Here is a 24,101-nt window from a genome sequence, read left to right on the forward strand (position 1 = left end):
AGTAGTATCCAGGTGAAACAGTAGAGGGCCGGACTCAGTGTGAGAAACACCAGACAGATCCCTGAAATGCACGATGCTCTGTCATCATACATGCACAATGCCTGTGCACGTTCTAACCTTTAATTACAATGTTTCTCTGTGGGACCCTCACTGAATTGAATGTTTGCATCTAAACTGAGGCCCTCTTTTTGTTTTCTTAACAGTGCGGCCTCAACCGAGCCTGCTGTCGGAGGCGGGCAACAGTATGCTAAAGGTCTTTTAATAAGCACCCGGAATGTCCAATCCGAGTTCAAGTCGTCGTTCAAATCGACCAATGGGAGCAAAGAGGCACCGCGGTGCTCCTCTCAGGGCCCCGTGGGGGCGGTGCTTGTGGTTGAGGTCCAACCCCTCAAAGCCGCGGGTTTGGTTGCACACAGGCTGCAGTTTCAGTTTGTTTTATTCACCATTTTGTGTAGCTGAAGGTACAAAATTAAGAATATTTGCGTTTGGAGGGCAAGTCGCTGTCGTCCTTTTTATTTCCAGGCGCTAGCTCGGACGGTGGAGTCGTGCGACGGTCTCGCTCCCCTCGGTGTTTTGCAGAGCGGGAATCTATATTTATTTCCCCCCCCTGTGCTTTTTCTTCTCCCCCCTTTCTTACATCCTTAACCTCTACAGTATTCCTGCAAAATGTCAAGACCCGTGAGGTAGGTGTGCTAAATGTGTCCTCTGCTCCCCGCACCTTAATATCGACACCGTGCTGCTGCACGCGTCGCAGTTAACGTGCACGCCTCGACCGTGCTGTGTTTTATGAGCTGGGAATTTGTTTATTTCATGAAAAAATAATGGCACCGCGAGCGTGTGTGTGTGTTGCCGTGTGTGTGCTGCCTCCCTCTCCAGCACGGATCCCAGCGGCGGGGACTGTTCGCCATGTTTTGTGGAGAAACGCGCCGCGTCGTGTCTCTAATGCTTTAAATGGGTCCGGGATATGCATTGTTGGCTGCTGTGTAGGCCGAGCGGAAAATTAGTCTGTTTGATTTAAGCAGCTACGTTTAGCGGCTTCGCTTCGACCAGGCCCGCATGTGTCTTTCTACCTCGCACGGAGAATGAGAATATGGCTACCCCATTCATCCAGGGGGAGCTGTGAAGCGCTAGTATCCCCCCACCCAAAGCGTAGAAAACCACCGGAGGAGGTGGTGGTCAGCCTCGGGATTTGAGCCTGTTACCGCGCAGACTAGAGACGTCGTGCCCCAGCCTCCATTACGACGCATTTTAAACGTGTCCGAGTTTCTGGACCGACGAAAAGAAGAAAGGAGGGAAAACGAGGGGGCGCGGATCCAGGTTTTCAGCAGTGAATCAACGCTGATGTCAGAGGAAGGCGGATAACTACAAAAAGTGCCCCCCCTCATTGATTAAAACGCACGGGGCGTCTTCAGGCCATTTTAATCCAAATCAAAATGGCCTTTAACTTGATTAGAAGTGGATATATACAGTCAGATCCAACGTAAACGTGATCCTCGAAATCTCGCGATTTTTTTTTGTGTCTGGAAGCTTCATCCAAGTTACAGAGCCAGTTCTTGGTTCTTTAATTAAAAATAATTATTTCGACTTGCATTTACATGGGGGTGTATTATATATGTAATATTGTGGAATGGGGTGTGATTAATAACAGAATTACAATAATGGTCACCAGCGTTATAAAGGAGAGTGTAGCGATTCTGAAATAAAAATATGAAACTGCGATACCTCCATGATATGGAACATTAATAATATGAAATCCAAGCATGTTGCAGTAGAAGTCTGTTCATTACTTTATTAACATTTAAGTGCTCATTAACCTTTAGAATCCACAAATGTCTGGATAGCTGCTTTCAGACATGCAATGAACTCCGCAGACCCTCCGTATTTTCTCAGGAGGAGGTACATGCGTGAACGCAAATGTCCTATAGGCAACTTTCCCCGCCTGGCGCTGGGGTATAAAGTCTGGAGCAGTTCAAGATAATTTGATTTGTAAACATAGCATGGTATCCAGCTAGATTCACTGAAAGTTTGTGTGTGTGTGGGGGGGTGATGATGACTCCTGATCACATGCAACAGACACAAAAAGAAAATAATTATCTCCCTATGATTAGCAGCGTTATATGTAGAGGACACCGACTGAGGTGTCTAGAGAGTTTGTGGTCATGAGATATGTAGAGTTAAAGGTACAGGGTGTAGACTTTAGAGACATCTGGTGGTGAGGTTGTATGTTCCAGCTGAATACCCCTCACCTTACATGAAATAGAACATGTAGCCCACACACTGATCTGACTTGTGATCTACAGTACCTAAAAGCTCTTGTCACATTGGTTTCTTATTCAACAGCTTTAAGTGAGTAGAGATTTATAAACGCACATTTCCCCCCCCCCCCCATTAACCAGCATAATGTTGTTAAGCCAAAACCAGGCTCCCTGGTTTTCTTATGTTCTTGCGAAACCTCTCGTTCATAATCCCATTCGACGCACCAAAGTAACGAGGTTCCCAGATTTTCTTTTTTGAACCATTATCGTCATTATGTTAAGCATTCAGTAAACAAATTCTTATTTTTTTAATTTTATAACTAAAAGAAAAAAAAGAAATGAGTTTCCACTGTAAATGTTTCCATTAAAACATGGACAGTGCGTGGTGGGGGTTGATGAGGCAGTGTCATAGACGTAGAAGATACAGAATAAGATGTCAAGAGAATTTGTGGCGATAAGCACTGATAACAGTGTCTCTGCTCTGTCAAGAAAATCATTTGATCTCCGCAGCGGTGTTAATACCTCACTTCCTGTCTCTGCCTGCTGCACCTGACCTCTCCACCTCTCACCTGATTAATGCAGAGTATTTGTTACTGCTGTGCATGTATGAAAGGCAAAGTGCAGACCCAATTCTCTGGAGTTCAGCCGTAGGTCATGTCTGAAAACCGCTTGAAACACAAGATAAATAGTAATATAATCAACAAGTACAGTTGATTGTAGGGATGACATTATTATTAGTATTATTTTGTTGTTATTCGTCCTTGCCTGAACCACACACTTCATGAATATGAATTTTGTCTTAATATACAGTATATGGTCTGAATATGTGAATTGACAGATTTACAGTTGCTCTCAATTCTCCATAGAAGAAAAGTTGCATAATAAGTCCCGATGGGAATGCATTGATTTAGTGTCATACAATACAGTCAAAGAATAATAAAAGGTAAAAATTAGTCAAGAATAAGTTCACTGTATGGGTGTAATATTGGGATCCAACATCAACAGAAATATTTTCATTTTAAAATAACGGATATGACCTCCATCCAGACAAGCTTTAGCTCCTTATCAGAAATAAGCGGTCACTACTAACATGCCTCAAACATACCACATGACCATTTGCTTACACTGGGCTTGTGGTTGTAGCATTATAAAGTGCAGAATATATTTAACTGCACAAAAACAGCGCGCAAAGACAAGGTCAGCAACACTTGTAATTCATTATTTTTGTTGCATTCACGTCTGGAGAGTTGTGAATGGCAGCGTTTGTTTTCTTCCAGAAAAGGGTAACGTGATAAGAGTCTGAAAAATCATGGATGAAAAAATCCTGACTGATAAGACCCGAACAGGAAGTGAACATGGATGTCTGTCTGGACAGTAAAGTAACAACTGGTCAATCAACTTGCTCTTCATAACCTTTTGCCGCCCCATGGCCGTTGAGCCATCAGTTATGTCGGTCCCTTCCCCATGACTGAGACTCGCTGCGCCATATATTGATCCCTCAATGAACTGTTGTCTGGTGACTCATTAGAGCTAAAATGGTTGAAATTTGTTTCATCTTGCGCTCTCTGATATCATTAATGTGTGGAAGCTTGGCGTGCATGTCACTGGCTCATGTTTGGGACTTTTACTGTTGTGTGAGGGCCTGCTGTTGTTACATTACATTGTTACTAAGATTATACAATAAATACAGATGAGATATTTTACATTACATGTCATTTAGCTGACGCTTTTATCCAAAGCGACTTACATTTTTAGTACACTCAACATTTATGAGGGGCCATTTAGGGGTTCAGTTTCTTGCCAAGGACACTTAGGCATGCAGATGGGAAAGAGTGGGATTCGAACCAGCAACCTTCTTGTTGCAGAGCACCCGCTCTATCCCCCTAGGCCACTCTCTCCCCCAGAGCGAGCTGTGATCTAGCTACTTGTAAAGGTTTATGGTGCTGTTCTACCGTCCCTTTCCACCACCACCACTACACTGTTCCAGTGTGTTTTTTGTCCACAGACAGAGTTTTCCAGGCAGATCTAGTTGGTGATTACCAGTTGTTCAGTGTGGACACTGAACTCGATGCAATTGGGTTGCAAATCCACTTTCATTCAAAAGTATTGTTTTTTATTCACAGTGGCATTTAACCTGAACAGTGTCTAAGATCTGTGTCAGGTGACAGGCAGATTTCTATAGGAGTGTGTTACCTGAACTATAGTTGGCTGTGTCATCTGAGGCTTCCCCCGTACACTTTGCCAAATTAGCCTTTGAAACTGAAGGAGGTGGTTCAGTGTCCAGTTCAGTGCCCCTAGCTGGAGTCTGTTTGTGGCCTCTTACACCAAATAATACAAAAAATACACCCGGAAAAATTACTACCTGATGAATTGACATCTTTGTAGACATCTTACAGCATAGATTGATATGTATAATACCAGACATGGGCAATGAAGCTATTAAGTCCTGTTGAAAATATGATCTGATGCACCATTTGTTATTCTTCACAGGAACAGGAAAGTGGTGAACTACTCACAATTCAACGAGTCTGACGATGCAGGTAAGAGAGGTTTCATGTGTGTTGGAACGAAGTGTGTATGCAGTAACAGCACGGATAAAATCCTGATCCTAATTAAATTCCTGACAGGACAAATTATTTAAAAACTGAAAAAAAAATTAAGTATCACCATAAAGTGGACCTGATTATTGATTATCAACATTGCTGAATCCATCCATAGCTATTTAAGCCTTATCTCCAACAGTGGAAACAGTACAGCTTATTATCTACGCAACTAGTACTTGCTGTTTAAAGGGATAGTTTAAAATTCACCCATTATCTATTCAGCACTATGCTGATGGTCCACCAAACACTAATGGAGTTTCTGGGATAAACATGGTTGCAGCCAAGTTGCCCTATTCTTCCGATGTAATAAAACAGAAAGAAAATATAACATCCCTCAATACTGCTCATTGGGTGTCATCCAAGTGTTCATAAGCCTAAACGTTCATATTCAACTCAAATCCAGGTCATTAACACCATTTTTTAAGCCTAAAAGTCCACTGCCACAAGAAGGGAGGAAAAATGTGTACGCCGTTTCCGAGGGTATGTGAATATAAGTGTTTAATTTACAAAATAAGGTTGTCAATTCAAAAATCTGACTACAGCAGTCAGTCTATGACAGTGGTCAGTGGTCTCCACACTGATTTGACATTCATTCAGTTTAGACTTGTGTGCTGCATCATTCATTGAATACTCGCTCGCTCTCTTCTCTCTCTCTTGCATGCACTTACACACACACCGACACAGACTCAGTCTTTGTCTCTCTACAGTTTAAACGTAGTTTGAAATGACGCCACAATATAGGCACTGATCATCACATAATGGTCAATACTTTTTTTAAACGAGTAAATCTTTCTTCATAGCTGCACATGCATTATTTTATTTACACATCAGGGTAATCCCGCCCCAGCCTCTGACATAGCGGTTCTTACTAACCAGCAACGAGTTGTCACTTTAGAACCAGTTTTTCTGGCCGAGCGTCAGTTCTTTAGCTGTCAAACACAAAACTGGTTACAGATCAGGCACTGGCTATGAGGGCCCTGAAAGTGCCAGTTAACAGCCACTAAGCTGTTAACTGTGCACGGCAACATCTCACTTGGTGCATTATTAAAATTGTAAGCTAGGCCTGTCACAATATCACATTTTGTTGGATGACATATTGTCCCAGAAATTATTGCGACTATATTATCAATATTGTCATCATTTTGAAACCATTTTATACCGACTTAATTCTAAAGAATATTCAATCATAAATAATAATTTCCTCTCAGATTGTGCATGTCTGTGGCTGTCTGATTGCTCGTCTTCATCATTCTGCACACACAACCTGGTGATTACATCTATTTAGTTATTAATCAATGGTGTCGGATCATGATTGTACCGGTCACATTAAACCTGATGTCCTGGCTGCGACCAAACTTTTTGATACGATTTTGGCATGGTAAGCTGCGAACATGCTACTAGCAGAAACAGGTTTTTGAAATCTGATTCGGATAGACTAAGGCTCACCTGTAAACGGTTGCAATCCCATTTAAAACCACCATCCATTGGTTTGAATATATTTAGCAAAATTCCCAATCTCATGTATTTTTTGGCATCTAGTCCAATAAAGGATTTGGAGAGGTAGTCTGAACAAGGCCCAAGTCTCTTTGTTCAGTAATACTTGACATGAATGCTTTTGAGGACCAGTAATAGGTCAAAACTTCACAAGGGGCAAATACAGTTTGATTGTGGCGCAGCATAACAATTGTGTCAAGTTTTACGCACATCTCCTCTATAATGTAGTCGTAGGCGTTGTTCACAGTTGGTTCACAACAATGCGTCACAAAGGCTTGGGGAGGCCCTTCCAAAACACAATAGAGAACTATAGCGGACATCCCATAATCACCAATGCAAATCAAAGACATGTCTAGAGACTTGAATAAAAAACTATTTGTCTGAGAACTTGTCCTTGTTGGGTTCAGCGAGTGAATGATGGAAATCCTGTCCTTTCTTCATAGATGAGGAGTATGGCGATAATAAGCCGAAGAAGGTGCGCCCAGCCCCTCGTGAACCCAAGCACAAGCGTTCAAAGAACTCGCAGGATGACAGGTGAGTCCCTGGTAGAGAATGCTATTACACGTTCATATAGTACATTTACTGCTGTGACAATTTTATAAATTGGCTGACTGTATAGTGATGTTTTTTAATTCACACACACGTACAGCTTACACATTCACATATGTTGCACAGATATAAACCAATCCTGCCCCATCTGTTGCTTAACAATATCAACACTGAGAGGAACAGATGTGTCCTTGAGGGTCTAGGGTACAGCAGCTCCTGTGTTAGCAGCCAGATGTGCGGAAATGTGTCGGAGTCGGATGTATTTTCAACTTTTATTCTTACAACAATCATATACATGCCTGAAGGCAACTTGCCTATCTGTCTTAATATTGGGCAGCAAAAATCCAACCCATTATAATTCCTGTCTTATAATTGTGCTGTTGAATCTACATGTCAGTGTGTTGCACCTGACAGAACTAATATAAGGGAATTCATTTTGTTCATTGCATTGGAGAAAAAATGTAGTAGTAAGCTGTTGTTTTTTTATACAAATTTAACAGCAGTTGTCAGCACATATCCCCTATTGCATGTTTTAGTATTGTATTGTGATTTAAGACTTTGTTTTTGTCTATTTGTTCAGTGAGGAGTCTGATGAAAAGGTCTCTAAACCCAAAAATGATTCAGCAGGTAGGTCTGTTTGTTTTTTGATTTAGACAAGGAGGTTGGCTCATGTACTCTGTGAAAACTGCACGGCTTTTATTAGTGGCAACTGATCAGCTCACTGACTTACCCCTGTTTCACTGCTTCAGAAGACTTTGGCAGCGAAGAGGAAGACAACGAATTTGGAGAGGAGGAGGATGAAGATGGAGGAAGCGACTATGAAGAAAAGAAAGGGAAAAAGGGAAAGAAACCCAAGGTGGAGAAGCCCGCCAAGAGAGGGCCAAAGAGAAAACGGCCTGCAGGTAACAATCCAGGTTATTCCTTCTACAAAGTTACAGTTTTTTTTCATTCAATTATGGATAAATTCTTCATTAAATGATATTATACATTTGTAGATCTGCTTTGATATACAGTATATGGGCAGTGTTTCACATTATTTATGTTCACAGGTGGTGGTGGCCCATCATATTCTAATTTGTCCCACCACAGTTTCATTATGAACCAAAAAATGTGTTTTACACTTCATTAATAACCAAAAAGAACTCTAACTTGTTGTATGCAATGCTGTTTGCAGCGTGTCCTCGCGCACGTTGTTGCATTTTTACCGCCCACGCAGGTAGTCAGACCTCATAGTTTCAGCTGCAGTTGTGGCAGCAATGCAGATCCTTGCCTACATGATAACTTATATTTCTCTCTTGAGTCTGTGTGCCTTGCACATCAGAGAGACCTTTGAGCTCATCTAGGTGCACCCCTGTTACCACCATAGATTAAACTACTAAACGCTGTGAATCCATGTCCACCACAAGAACTTACATTTTCAAATTAAAATAACATTTTATCGCCCTGCACATTGAGAAATCAATTAGTTGATTAGACCTTGTGATGTCATGATTTTAGAATTAGATAGCCAGACACTTTTGACGCTTAAATAGGATGAAGAGAATATAATGATTGGCTCAACCAAGGCTCTGGATAGAAATACTGCAGGTGTATGGGATGGAGAATGGTCGCAGTGAATCACTGACAGTGATGGAGAGAAGAATGGATTTAAAAACTGACAGTGGAATCATTGAAATTACGGCAGTTGCATTAAGTTAAATAACCACACATGATTAAAACTCCACACTATCTTGACCATTTAAATTGACTGTTTAAATGTTATAATTAAACTCAAGGCAAGAATTAGTTAAGATTAAATTAACATTTACCATTTAATGTCTTTTTAAATCACTTTCAGCAACCTGCTTCAGGTTTTAATTTGATCAATCATAAAGGGATGAAAAGTAGCTTTGAGCAGCACTGCGTGTGAAAAAGTATAGAGGTAGCTGAGTGAGTAATTTGCCTCGAGTGATGTCTTCTGAGGGTTTGTGGGTTGGGCCTGTGGATTTATGGTAGAAGTTGTTGAGATTAGCAGACATCTGTCAGCTGCTAATTATCCTTGCTGCAGGCTATAATAACATCTAATAGCATAATACAGACTGGTTACAATAAGACCCCTAACGTTTAGCTTGTGCAAACGTGTCACCCCACGTCGGGTGACTCCCGCCCGCGCCTTCGCCTATGCAATTCATGTCACTTGGGCCTGCTGTGTGAACAAAGTGCTGTAGGGGCATGTCCACAACCTGGCTGTTATACACAATCTACAACTATCGAAATACCTTAATTTTATGTGATAATATTAAGCAACATCCTACTCTGTGTATGGATGGGGTTCAGTATCATTTGATCAAAACCAATTAATTTCAGCTCCCTAAAGCGCAGTTCACACTACTAGTTTTTTTTCCCCCGATATACCAGTCGCAGACACGTTTTGCTAATCAACTACAAAAGCCACTGATCGGCTCTTGATTGGGAATCTTGTATCACTATTTGTGAACTCTGATCAGATTTTCAACCTTGACAGAAAAATAAGACCAGAGCTGCTTTTATACCTTACTGTTGTACATTGAATAGTTTCAGCTCCCCCAGTGTGATGTATAATTCTGTGAGCAGGATGAAACAGAAAGAGCAGTAGGATTATTCAGACTTGTTGTTTCTTGTGTGTGTTTGTGATTAGACATAGTTTGGGGACCCAGTGTTTCTTCTGGTGAAGGTTTGTGTTGTGTGTCAGTTGTGCAGTATGAACTCCCAACAACTGCAAGATTCCTGATTATGAAACGGCAAGTAAATTAGTTTGAACTGCACAGCAATCCGACGACTTTGAAAGTTGTGTTGTGTGAAATTTGCTTTATTGAATCTATTTAAGTACTTTTTCTGCTGGACAATGATTTCAAATGCAAAGATACACAACTCATAAAGGTTGATGGCATCTCATCTTTTATGATTTATTAAGTGCCCTTTTTTCGGTCAGCACTCATCAGTGATAACAATTGTAATCCTTTTCTGAGTTGTTCTTGTCATATGGAGCATCATAACATTTTCATGGATGCTTCATAGGTTTTATCCCACCATAGGCTCCTCCTTCCTGTAGTCACTACAGCCGCTTCCCTCCTCAGGTCTGGCAAACTTGCTGGCTGGTGTAAAACACATTGGTGTTTTTGTGCAGCACAGGAATGTCACCACATACAGAACCTGTGTAATACAGAGAGATTTACTTGCCACAATTGTGAACTCTTTGAGGGTGACTTGAATATGACATGTTTATTAATATGTGTACGTGTCAATCTGTTCCTGTGCTTGTAGCCCTAGTATAAAGTCCGCAGGAAGTCCTGGGGAGCCCATTTGGGAACACAGCCGGTGTCTATGTGCTGTAAACAAAAACACTGCTTCTATCTACCCCGCCACCCCTCACTTCAATCCTGCTGAGGATTTGTTGCTGTTGTTAATGTGTCAAAGTAGAAATTTAGATGGAGGGATTTCCTGACAAATTGAGTGTGTTGTGTTGTGTTTTGTAGATGACAGTGATGAAGACAAGGAAGTGAGTCGAAAGCGTACAGTGCGACAGGCAGCTTCCAAGGCAGTGTCCAAACAGAGGGAGATCCTGCTGGGAGACGCAGGCAGTGAGGATGAAGAGCAGGAAGAACAAGAAGAACCCTACTTGGACCGTATGTACTGCTGCAACAATTTATTCAAATAGAATTGTTACTTTAATCCACTTTAAAAAATATATTTATTTTGTGCAATAATTGTTGGTAGCAGACTTGGTTAACTGTAAAGATGATGTCAGGTATATAAATCCTGAAATAACAGGAACTTGTAATCAAATCAGTTACCTCACAGTGTAGAAACTGATGGATATATGTCCCACCTCTGTGTGCAGCCGACGAGTCTGGCAGCGATGAGGACTTCATGGTGGAGGATGACGATGACAGTGACTATGGTCGCTCCAAGAAGAGAACCAAGAAGGTGATTCGACGGGGACGGCCAGAAAAGAAAGAGAAGAAAAGCCCCAAACCACGACTAAAGGCCACAGGTGAGATGTCCAATCACAGCCACAGACATTGAAGAGAATCCCTGCAATTAAACATCTACCTATGTATTTAGTTTGTCCCGGTTAAACTTCTTCACGCGATCAGACTTCAAGGCTCAGCGGGGCAGAATATAAATGTTTTCGTGTTAGTTTATAATTCTTCTGCTCAAGTTGCCTTGAGGTTGGTTAAACCATATAATAGTTTAAGTTGATGATCACTGGACCAAATTTCAAATGTTCCATATTTCAATTTTTCTTTACCCTTATCCTTAAATCCGAGGATTTCACCTTTTGACATCTCTAAAGTATTGAAATATGTTAAATGTATTTAAAGTTTAGACAGATCCGGACTGTTTCCCCTTTTATGTTAAACATTTCCTTTTTTGAATAAAGACTTGAAGATTTTAGCTTTCAATAGTGAGACTGGACATGATCTGATGATGACTAACTGTTCTGTGTCTTCCCCACAGTGACACCCAGCCCAATGAAAGGAAAGGGGAAGGGGCGCCCCAGCGCCAAGGCCCTAGAGAAGAGCTCACCCAAAGAGGAGGAGGAGGAGGACCCAGAGAGTCCCCTGGAGGAGGAAGAAGAGGAGGTTGAGAAGAAAGAGACCTCCCCTGCCCCCAAAAAAACGAAGGAGGCCGCAGGAGGAGAGGATGAGGAGGAAGACGAAGAGGAGGAGGATGGCTCAGAAGAGGAGGCACCCTCCGGAGAAGACTAGAAGATGGTACCCGTTTGATGCCCATCCTCCATGTCTCTCTCTCTCTGTCTCTTCTCTCTTTTTTGCTTTTTTTTTTCCACCAGTTTTTTGTTGTTTTTTTCCTCCCGGTGGCCTGGCTCAATAGTTTGGACTTGGTGTGCTTTTTCTTGTAAGCCCCACTCCACACCTCAATTCAGAAATTTTGGTCATGTACTGTCGACAGTCAGCCCCTCCCTCCCCCTGTGTTAATTTATGTCATTGGTTTTAGTTTTAAAAACTCAGTCTCTGAGCTTCTGCCTTTTTAAGAGCTCAGTGCTTATGAGCTTCCGTCCCCATAATGATAACGCAAGTTCACCAGGTTTTCTTTTACCCTTCTCCTGCGATCAGACACAACTGGCCACACTTTATTTTCCCTGTTCACTTTACTGATATCGATCCTCTCTGGGAGTATTGTTCAGAGTTCCCCAGTTTCAGTAACTAGAGCGCTGTATTAACAAAGTCAACATACATACACACATAGGGCTGAAGCCTTTACCCTCTCTGGTACTTGTGCTTTTAAACCAGGAGCATGTTTTAACAGGGCCTCTTTAGTTAGTTCTTATTTTCAACCTTTAAAACTGTTCTCTCAGTTAAAGCAGCATCTTTTAATTTTATTTTTAAAGAACCCAACCTCTTTCAGACAAATCCATGCCCTGACCTCTTGTGTGGCTGTGTGGAGAATGAAGCGCTTTATATTTTAAAGTATTTCTCTTATAGCTGCAGCTTCTTAGATCAAAGTGTGTTAGTGGCAGAGTGATGGGTCACTGCTGAGTGTTTGTTACGAGACCATCTGACACGTTAACACATTTCAAGCCAACATGTGTGTTTTTATGTACTTGTTTAACTTTGTATGCCTGTGGGGTAAATCCTGTAAGAGGGTATGGCTTCTGTTGTTTCACTTAGCCCATAGCATTGTGTGAAACGGTTTCTGTTGTTACATGTTTGGCTTTTGAATGATGCCACATGAAGCATCCAAGTCCCTTTTCAGATCACATCATCCTCCCCTCAGCGCACAGCTGCAGCTTCTTCTCATTCAACCTGTTGTGCCAGGCACCCCTATATCTTTTTTGTTGTTTTTACGAAATGCAAGAAGAGATGTTTGTTTTTTGTTTTGTTTTTTTTTGAGGGTTAAAAAAATGAATGTTGTTTTTTCTCCTGTTGGTTCATTGTTCTAATTCTCTATTCAGATTTTTTTTGTAATGTTTGTTTTTTAAGAAAAGAAATAAAATGTATCTTGATTTTAAAGAAAAAAGTTGACCCTATCCAATCTGTTCTGCCTGATGTTTGGACCAGCCATCCCTCCCTTCTTCACTCCTGTCCCTGCTCTTTTCTTTCTCCTGTGCGCCCCCTACTGTTGCTATCCATGCCCTTTTCTTTAGTAGTTTTTGTTGCTCACGTTAGTGTTTCACAAGCTGACACATTTTTAAATCCAGAGTGGTAAAGTACTGAGGCTCAGAAAGGGTTGAAATAATGAGGTGGGTAGCTCAGTATGTATCTGGCGTTCATTTGTCTATTAATGCCTTAATTTTCATTGAGTTGAGTTTTCAGTAGTGGCTCTGATATCATCACTGGAGGCCTGAGAATGTAATCTGTCCTTGCGTTTTAGCTCTTTGCTACAAGCAGCAAATTAGTCTTACTACAAGTTAACAATTTCTACAATCAGCATAACATCCAAAGCCATAAATGATCTCAAAACTAGTGACTGAGAGATCAGGTGCAGCACTTGTGAGATTGTCTTTTATTGCGATAAGTAGTGTTTGATGTCAAAGCAAAAAAACGGAAAAATTAAAAGTTGCTTTCATGGTCTTGGAACTAAACCTCATGTATTAGGCGTTGGTCAGGAGTAATTGTGATTGGTCCTAAGGCTGCACTAGAAATCAGTCCTGGATGTGAACAGGACTCACTCGAACCTAGTCCCTGGTTCAGAAGCACATTTGACTTGTTTTATGATTGTGTTTTTTCTATATTCAGGTCCTAAATTGGCACCCAGTCCTTAATGTCCTTTTAAGACAATTGGATACAAACAAGGAATACATAAGGGGGAGAAAAAAACGTTTATACCGATGTAAAGCTCGGAGAGTCCTCGCCATCATCCCACCGGAGGCACATAGCATAAGGCTATGAATTTCTCCTTTCTCATCCATTCTACGACTTCTGTTGTACTGTTTTCTGATGTTTCTTTTCTATCTACCTTCCGTTGTACTGGCAATGTAAAAATGTATGCCAATTGTGATTCTTACAGAAGACCAAGTGGAGACACTTTTTTGTCAGTAGTTGATAAAGGAACGCTGAACTCTTGAATCTTTTGCATGTTGTGGAAAAAGTGCGAAGCGATGATGCAATATTGTGGTCTTACAAAAAAGTATTAACAACGATGATGTTTTGGTTTCCCAGCTTCTAATAAAGGCAACCTACTTTTTATACTGATTTAACTACTTGTTTTGTGACGTTGAGCTCTGTGTGCTGTACGGGTAGCGACTGAGGAAGAGCAATGTGCAAGAGGGGTTTGGTGTTAAATGACCTGCAGTACTCGCTGCCTGCCACTCAGTGGCGGTGCTTGCAACAGCATGATGCTGTGTTTTACCATGCATGATTCTGAGTCGATGAACAGACTGCACACATACTGTTTAGTTGCAAGACTTCTTATTGCAACATTTTTTTTTAAAACATCCAAATATAAAAATCTGTGCTTCACATGTGTGTGTGACACCTGCCTGAAACTCTGAACGTCAACATTCAAATATGAAAGGTTTAAGAAGAGAGAAAAGACAGCATTTCATTGGTTAAACAAGAGGAAAAAGATCACCTGTGTTGAATCTTTCTTAATGTAAGAACAACAAATTAACTATATTTACAACATTGATTAGAGCAAACTGTTTTTAGCCTAATGGAAAGGTGTGTTAATGTTTAAATGATTCATACTTATGAAAATGTCTGATAGAGATTAACTAGACAGCAATGACAATTGAAATGGAGGCGTCATTCCCAGTTGTAGAATATGTGAGTAGGCATATTGTTTATTAAGCAGTCTTATAATCATTGTCCATGATCCACCATGATCCACTACCATGGTCACGATCCATCACCCCTATCCACGACCATCATCCACCACCATGATCATGATCATCTACCACCATGGTCACGATCCATCACCACTATCCATGATCAAGATCCACCATCACGATCTCTGGTTCGCGATCCAACCGTACGATACTCCATATTCTCCACAACCCTGTTTTATACACACACTGCCAATTTGGCGGTCTATTCAAGCTGCAAATGTTTCCCATCACTCCCTTTGCTTGTCCCTGCTGCTGTGTCAGTATTGGTGCTGGTGGATTCAGCCCCTCCATCACCCCAGCATCAATCTGTAGGATCACAGAGGGGGTTATAAATATATGCTCATCACTCCCATTATATCTATTTAATCATATCCGAGGAGGTGATGAAGTCGGAGTCTAGACGCCAAACACTAATTATGTTCTGACATAAACATTTGTAACATAAGTTGTCTGGCTTAAATATACTCTATATTTCATGTAACTATAGATCATTTCACATCATAACCTATAGCACTAGCTACCTAGCTTGTGATCGTCAACTCACTGTTTTGACCAATGCAGAAGAAGCTCACTCGCACCTACTGTACTCACTTCACATTAGTCTGAGGTCATTCATAGCCAGGTACCTTTTTGGCAGATTATTTTTATATCTGACTTAATATGACTGTTAACATCAGTGTCGATGTTGAGTTAAAACTCAGAACCAAAGGCAGAAATAAGAATCAAACATCCTCTTTATACCAGAGTAACTTAGTGCAAATGAACCAGCTGGAATTTAAGTTTCACTTTCAGTTGCCTTTCCCAGCGGAACTATTAGATAAAGAACAGACAAGTCACCGGCTCATTAAGAAAAGTGAAAACCTGTGTGGACACTTGGCGTCTCAGCAGAAAGACAAAGAGAAGATGGCGTTCACCTCGTGGCCTAACCAAAGACACTGCTGGTGTGGGAAAAGAAAACACTGATTTCATCCGATTGTGATATTGGAAATTTGTTATGGTAGTAATATAAGTTAATAAAAATGGTTACAAATTGACTCACCTTGATTACAGGTGATGAAACTATTATTGTTTGGAAGAGTACTGAGTTTTTGTATATTGTATGTACTTATGTACAGTTAAATAGGTGGAGAGGCGGTGGTCTAGTGGCAGAAACCTGGACTATGGGCAGAGAAGGTCTCTGGTTCGTCTCTGGTTCAACTCCAAAGAGAGACAACAAAAGACGAACCTGGATTGATCTGTCCAAAAATCCAAGAGTCTCCCTACCCTGTCTAGTGCCCCTGAGCAAGGCACCTTACTCCCCCAACATCTGCTCCCCGAGCGCCGTACATGGTCGCTCACTGCTCTGTGTTTCCTGCACACAGATGTTAAGAGGTTAAATGCAGAGGTTGAATTTGCCTGCCATTGCATGGGTGTGTTGTGCATGTGTTTGGTATGAATAAACATATCTTAATCTTAATCTATATATAGTGAAATTCATTATTTGTGTCTTTAAAGGTTATCAACCTGAAAAAAATAACTCTGATCAGTCCTGAAAAACAAAACTGTGAACATTCTTCAATCAACATCAAACCTCCATTGTGCGCTTAAGTGGATTGAAAATATAAAGAAGAGCGAGTTGTCCTGTGCGTTCTACTAACCAGGCCTCTTTCAAGTTTGGGCAGGAGGGGAGGAGATCCATGGAGAACTTGACAAAATATTTGGAGCCGGTTTAAGGTGGAGTTCAGTTTCATCCAGGTGGAGATTTACTCCAGTGTTTCCCTATCAAGGAATCAGGTCTCTCCAGAGGTCACAACATAAATCTGCCTATCACCATCGCCATATCACAACATACATCATCTCAATTCACTTCACATAGTAAGGGTGAGACCTTACACTATTAGAGAAGCAGTCCCACCATGAACAAACACTTGGCGACAGTGGAGAGAAAAAACTCCCTGGCTGGGAATTGAGATGGAGAATAGAGTTGGAGAGAGAAGAGAGACCAACAGCAGATATGTAACTGTTGTGTTTCAGAATTGCCAGGCTGGTTGTTATAATGACAGACAAAATGGCATTCAATAGAGCCAACCTCTGCTAAGTCCAAACATTCCCACACTAATTCTTATAGTAGAAATATAAAAGAATAAATTAAGAGATCTGATAATCTACATTTTTCAATTGTGATAAATATAGTTAAAGAGAGTGGGGAGAAAAGTCTCTTTCATTTTCTCCACCCAGTTTGGTCAATATTGGTCGTGGAGATTTGATAATTGTACATATGATATATATTTTCACATATCAATACAAATATATGTGGGAACAACATGCACATCATTATATTAATGTAATCGGTGCTGGATTAACAAAATAGCGCAGAACTTTTTGGAAAAGTGTGAAAATCATAGCTTATCAGGAATCCAGTGAAGTAGGAAAGGACTGAAAAAAACAAACTCTATCGCAGGTTGGCTGTCACACCATGATGAGATGGCATTTCCACCCACAGGTTCAACAGAGAAGACGATTGGCTCACACACGGCTGAGCTTTAGAGAGAAGTTGTGATTAGCTGTGAGCTGCTGCTGACACCGCTACACCTCATTTCCTTGAGGAGACACCAAAGGACTTTTATAAGGCAATTGAAGCAGCTGAGTTTAAATTTGAGCATTAATATTAATATTGTGTCTGAGAATGAATGGTATCATCTGATTAGTGACCAGCGTTGGATCTAATCACAGTGCAATGTAGTCAGTTACTGAGTGCACATTGCAAGGCAAGTTATGGAATCAGTATTGTAATCCATTGGAAGATGTAAGTGTTAGTTCTGAGTAAATCAACCAAAATGCAGGTGCAGAATGCATCGCGAGGCCTGTTGTGGAACATAATACTGGTGAGTTTTTTGTCATGTGGGCTGGAGGTGTGCTTGGCTACAGGAATAATTTACATCCCACCGCTGCTGTTACAGGCTGAAGTGAAGAAACGCTACATGTCTCTGCTGCTTGATTAAAAAACAAATTACATTGAATTAATAGAACATGAAATCTGGAAAACTCTTAAAGACACATTAGTATTATAATATATAGTACATAAAATCTGGAAAGCAAAGTATCTCAAAATTAAATACGAATGACGGATCCGGTATCTAGCTGGCTGAGTTTGATTATAATCTTGTCTCGTGTTGGCATCTGATAATGGTGGTGGACCATTATCAAGCTGGCTGCTGATGGTGGATCCTGATGGCGGCAGTGGATCATGATTGTGGACCATGGTGGCATCCGATCTCGATGGTGGATCCTGATCGTGGTGGCTGCTGACCATGGACTATGATTACAACAAGACTGCTTGATGTACAATATTTCTTCTCAGACACTCGACCATTACTAACAATAATCCATAATTTCATTGACCTTCCATTATGCTACAAAGTGTTTATTCTAATCAATACTGCAAATACCCTTATCTTGCTGATGTTCTCCTTTTCACTTGACATCTATTGCACGTCTGTCCGTCCTGGGAGAGGGATCCCTCACATGTGGCTCTCTCTGAGGTTTCTACATTCTTCTTACCCTGTTAAAGATTTTTTTTGGTAGTTTTTCCTTACTCCTGCTGAAGGTTGTGATAGAAATTTTACTCTTATGGCAATGATTGATATGAGGAACAACTTGGATGTTAGAAAGATAAGAAATGTCTCCCTGAGAAGTCAGGGTTGCACTCAAACAAATGTTATATGACTTCCTCACTGTCTTTGTCACCTAACAAAGACTTAACAGCACAGGGGATTTGTTGGTTGTAAAGATCGGGAAAGAGTAGGTGACAGGGTATTGATCATCTATTACTTCACATCAAAGAAGTTGATGGATAACACTTGTTTCCTCTCTAGGAGGGGCTTGGAGATGTATAAAGTGCTGCTTTTTCTTGTATGTCATTGCTCATTGTATGAAATCTATGCCATGGTTTTGTACGGTGATGCCCATCTGTAGATGTTCCAGAAAGACATTGTAATGACTTGTGCTTGACTAAGAAATTCCCATAACAAGGTTAAGGACAGAGGATGTCACACCTTGTTAAAGCCCTATGAGACAAATTGTGATTTGTTAATATGGGCTAAAGATAGGAATTAGATTGATTTAAAATACTGTATACAGCTGGAGTGTGGAAGGTCAATGTGCGTAACAACTGCTGTCGGGGAAAAGTGAACCCGCTACAAAAATGTATCATCACTAAACTTATGAGCAAATTCCTTTTTATCTTACTACCTCTGAACCAATTTAATAAAAGGAACATGTTTCCCCTTTCTGCCAGCTGTGGGTCCACTTCTGGGCTATATTTGTTAGCCAATAACCGGTTCGGCCAGCGATTCATGGCAAGGCCGTTTAGGTAAACGAAGGCCCTTCATTTGGATGTGGGCCTGGGAGTTTTGCTTGGCCTGCAAATCCTGCCACAGGCCTGGCACCTGGTTGCACTGATGTGACCACAGAGCCTATACTGGCTGCAAGCTGTGGACAGGTGAGTTAGCTGCTGCAACTGTTTACACCTTGGGAACAAGTTTTTGCAGCTTAAGTTATTGTAACTACAGTGGCTGTGATTTGGTGCTAAACCTCGTGTTTGCTCCACAGGCCTTTCACACCGTGGTGGTGGCCCGGCTGTCAGACCTGTTCTGCAGCTAGGAGGAGAGCTGCATAGCCTGGGAGGATGTCTGGGGTGAGGTACATTTCAAACTTTATCCCAAACTGGTTCTGTTTCTTGGTTGTTTCACATCATTCATTTGTGAAAATACAGAACATCCATTGTTCACTAGTCCTGTCTTGACCTTTTTTCTTGCTTCAGTCTAAGTTGTTCATAAGTGACTAATTACAGCAGGTCCATGATCATTTTTACTTTGTATTGTAACCAAATTTGGAGGAATTTTTCTTACTTTTAGACTGAAACTCATCAGAGACAGATTGTAGCAGCTATCTGATCTACCAGGTCATCAACATTTCCCCTGGTTAGCCTCAAATAGTACTGGAACAACACAGCAGTTGTAGTCTCTGTAGTCTGTTTGAATGCATATACTAATTTATCTTCTTCATATGAAACATCGGGAAAATTCAATCCCACAATTCACTGCGGCAGGAGCAGTAGAGATGGAAGCATGGAGCCACGGTATCAAGGTCCCAACGATACACACGTTTGACCAATCGTCAGTTCTTCTCAGCTGTCAATCATGACGTTTCCCCCTGTCTTTGAAGCATAATATTACTGATCAAACACAAACTCATCACTAGAACAAACATGAGTGTGATAAAGACTACCTGGAATGAAAGAAACCATCTCTTGCGTGTACTTCAACTTTGGTGGATGGGCAGGGTTTAAATTACCTATACAGCCACAAGGGAGCAATCAAGATGTTTTGCCTCCAATTTTGGGAGCTCATGCCGTCCATCTTTATACACACTCTATGTGACAGAACAATGGCTGCAAAGATTCATCATGTGAATGTGATTATTGTAACTGCACAGGTTGTCGTAAGGCAACATTGAAACTGATAAATCTGTATATATCTCTTATAGCAGAGAAAAGTGTTGTCAGCAGCACCTGACGCAGCTTCCCTCTCCACTGAAAGTATCATTAGGACGGTTCTTGCTACTGATTGGTCAGGGGAAATCCCAATCCTCACCAACCCGCCACCCACCACACAAATCAATGTCTGACCCTACAGCAACCCTCAAGATATAAAGTAGCACATAGCCTGTGTTGTAATGTGGTTCTTGGGTGACCGAGACTGAGTCAGAGGTGTTGTTGTTGCATACATTTATCACTGTCGGAGTGATTTACAAATAAAACATACACAGAACCGATGTTCCTGTATGAAATGAGTTTGGTTTTCTGTACTCTTGTATAAGGAATGATAGGGAATGATATCCTGCTGTGTACAGTTGCTAAGAAACCACATCGGAGTCTTGACTCTCCTTGTGTGCTGCAGTCGTCTCATCCATATGCTCTGTGTGGCTTCAGCAGGATCACCTATAGTCAGTAAGCAAAAACTGAATATAACATTAAATTAAACTATACAGACAGTTGTTTACCAATGAGCTGGATGTACTCATATCCATGATGTAGGTCAATGATTGAGATATTGTCAAATTATCTCTCCACACCCTTTTCTCCTATTGTTCAACCTCTGGCACCAGATCATGTCAATGTCCTTGGGACAATACTGACCTTTGAAATGTCTCAGGTGAATAAATAGCAAAATACAAGATTACCAAGCACCTTCAAACGTAAAGGTTGCTTGGAAATATGGCAGTTGAGGGAAATGGGTGAAAATGTATTGGGGCTGTTTTATACAGGCACATGACGATCGTAGCTTCCAGAGTGTAAGTGCTATTCTCGTCCAACACCTCCAGCACCCTAACATGCATAACTAGCACATGTTGTTGCTGCACTTCATTACCTGATCCTCCCACACATTGTCTTAATGAGCAGATTTAAAACTCAGTGCTTACTTGGCTCTGCTGAACCACCAGAGGGCCCCTTCATACCACAGACCTTCAGCATCAAGTCAAGAATGGTGGTTTAGTTGTACTTTACAGGCTTCAGCACAGTGAAAATAATAAGTGTTCTCCATATAAACAAGATATGAAGATTGTTTGTCTAGTGTAGTTCTTCTCAAGCCCCCAAATTCATTTGATAATGGTGTATTTTCTCCTTTCTTCAATGTTTAACATGGTCAGTGTATTCTTTCTCCGTCTCTGATCTTAGCAGGAACCATTTTAAATTACAATTTTATCATCAAAATAAAAGTTTTAGAAATGTATGTTAGATTTTAAGAGAAGGTTGGGACCAAAAGGTTGCTGGTTCAAATATCTGGAACTCCAGATAAACATGGATTGCGACATTATTTGTGACTGTCAGTCTGGAGGAAATATGGCTTCGGACTCCAACTGTTGTAGTCTGGTGGTAACTTCAGTAAAATAGTGCTGTGTGTTTCGCTAGAGGGTGAAATTGGTAAGGGCCCCACTGGAGCTGGATCCACAAAACTTTAAGAATATTATCAGCGTCATCTGCAGGTGGCTCACCTGCGTCTGTGCAACCAGTATTGTGGCTGAAAAGATCTTAAATGTGGGTTGTCTATTTTGCATGACTTTTTGATAGACACTGCTGTTACAAAAATTCCACAGAGCAGACACACATGTGTGTGTGTGTGTGTGTGGGGGGGGGGGGGGGGGGGTGTCAACCCCTTTAAAAATGTGTTCAATGATACAACTTTGGGATGGGGTAATAGTGCCATTGTTAAACACTGACCTAAAATGAGACAAAAGAACAGAATTTTGAGATGTTGAACCCCAGATGTTTGTGTCATATTGTTCACGTGCACTATAAGTAAGGATTGTGTGTGGTTTGACTTAGTCCTGTTTTCCCTTTCTTATTGCCAAATGAAACTTGTACTTTTCAATATATATAGTCAGCCTTAAATTATTTTATGCGTAGTTTAGCTTGATTCATCATGTATGTGGCAGAAAGACAGTTAGGTGGCAGGGAAACACTCTGCCTTCCCTCTGCATTAGATGTGCCCTTGAGCAATACACCTCCCTAGGGCTGTCCCCTGCTTCCTCCAGATGTGTACTGCTGGTGTGCGTGTGTGTATATGTGTGTATATGTGTGTGTTCTGTGTGCTTAGGTCTAAGCAGTAGTCAAATTTCCTGTGTGGGGACAATAAAAGATTCTCCTTCAAGTGAAAATTCTGGATTGAAACATTCATGGTTTATGTGTGAGCGCAAATGTTCGAGTGAGAGCCTCTGGAGTTTCTGCTGACTTTCTCCCACTGGGCCCCGAGTATAAAGTCTACAGAAGGTTCAGAGGAGCCGATGTGAGAATACAGCAAGAGGCCCCCGCAATTCTCATTGCAAGAGAGTTGGTGTGTTGTAAACTTTTTAACAAGCCACAGATGCAAAATTTAGAAATACAAAAAGCAAACCTTTGTCTCAGGGTGAAAAAGCACAATAAGATATCAAGAGAGCTTTTGCTGATAGTAGCTGATGAAAGAAAATCTCTAAAGAATGTCAAGACCCAATTCTCTGGGTTTCCTCCAAGAGGACATCACTGAAAACGGCTTACGTTAAACTTGAACCTGAATGGAAACCATCCTTCTTTAATGACCACCTGTACACAGGTGTAAACAGTGGAACAGCACCATTCAAACAGAACCAGAAGACATCTGGAGAAGAGGATTGCAATGCTTGAGACTTTTCAGCCATGCATGTTCTATTTCATCCTATTACCCTGACATCATTTGACCCAGCACTAGTTTCCATATCAGAGTGTTTTCCCTGTTGTCACTGGCAAGCAAGCAGAGACTGTGATGGCCCTACAAGCTCTTGTTTAACCTGCATGTCAGAGGCCAGGAAAAAAGGGTGTTGGTGTTGTGAACTTTTCCACTGACAGAAATAGTTTCAGTTGAAAGACAAAGCCCTGAGAAGGGAGTGCCTTGTATTCATAGTCTTATTCTGCGGCATCGGATATAACTACATCTTGGGGTCGGCAACTGGATCATCAGGGCAAAATCGATTCCATATCATGATGATAATTGGATTATTATTATTCCACCATATCGGACTGACACACAAACACAGATGAACTGACCCTTGACGGTTGCTGATTTCCATAATGCCAACAACATTCATAGAATCACTTCCTGTTTGGCCACATGTCTTCAAAGTATAAGTACAATGTTCATGTTGTTTGAGTGGAATTATAGAACTTTTATTTTGAGCAAGGGTCTGAAGATTGTGTTGATTGATTAACAGACTTCAATAATAGTCAACCTGCAATGTTTAAAAAAATAAAAGCAGTTAGGTAAATCAGTCAAACGTCCACATACATCTAAGACACTCACATGAATAGTAATAAAAACAATTTCAGTTTCATTTTTACGAAAAACATTGACCATGAAACTTCATTACATATAAACCAGGTGGGATGAACACACTGCACCATAGACATTTTATACAAATCTCAGTACAAAACATCCACACAAACAATAAAAGTGACAGTATATTGTAGAACTGCTTAAGGAGGACTCACTTATGACAAGAAATTATTCTGAAGTAGCTGCAGAGCATCAACAAAGACCAAGAGAACAGTCTAAACCGGAAATGCCTTGGTTTACATGGAAAGATTCACCAAGCTATCTCTCTCTCTCTCTCTCTCTCTCTCTCTCTCTCTCTCTCTCTCTCTCTCTCTCTCTCTCTCTCTTTCTTCCTATACCAGTGTCTCAACAATCTGATAAGAGAGGCGTGGAAGCTGTGAAAAGCATTGAAAAAGGGGGACACTGCTTAATTATCCTCTTGTTGGGGATAGTTTAGATAGTTTGTCATTTGAGTTTTGAGCTGGAGGTTTTCAACAGTCCAGTAGTCTGGATTTCCTTATAGTGC

General features: G+C 41.0%; 1 protein-coding gene across 2 annotated transcripts; it reads left to right on the forward strand.

Annotated features, from left to right (window-relative positions):
* Nucleotides 1-391: 391 nt before the first annotated feature.
* Nucleotides 392-14,070, forward strand: nucks1a (nuclear casein kinase and cyclin-dependent kinase substrate 1a). Of its 2 annotated transcripts, none has more exons than XM_062394641.1 (8): nt 392-683; nt 4,746-4,795; nt 6,796-6,886; nt 7,482-7,528; nt 7,651-7,803; nt 10,396-10,545; nt 10,761-10,913; nt 11,381-14,070. In XM_062394641.1, exons 1-8 carry the CDS (start codon nt 667-669, stop codon nt 11,629-11,631), a joined length of 912 nt encoding a protein of 303 aa, XP_062250625.1. In that variant the 5' UTR covers nt 392-666; the 3' UTR covers nt 11,632-14,070. The 2 variants fall into 2 exon arrangements, with proteins under 2 accessions (XP_062250625.1, XP_062250626.1); XM_062394642.1 differs by having other exon boundaries at nt 7,654-7,803.
* The last annotated feature ends 10,031 nt before the right edge of the window (nt 14,071-24,101 follow it).

The sequence above is a fragment of the Platichthys flesus genome, chromosome 2 (genome assembly GCF_949316205.1).
Source record: "Platichthys flesus chromosome 2, fPlaFle2.1, whole genome shotgun sequence".
NCBI lineage: Eukaryota > Metazoa > Chordata > Actinopteri > Pleuronectiformes > Pleuronectidae > Platichthys > Platichthys flesus.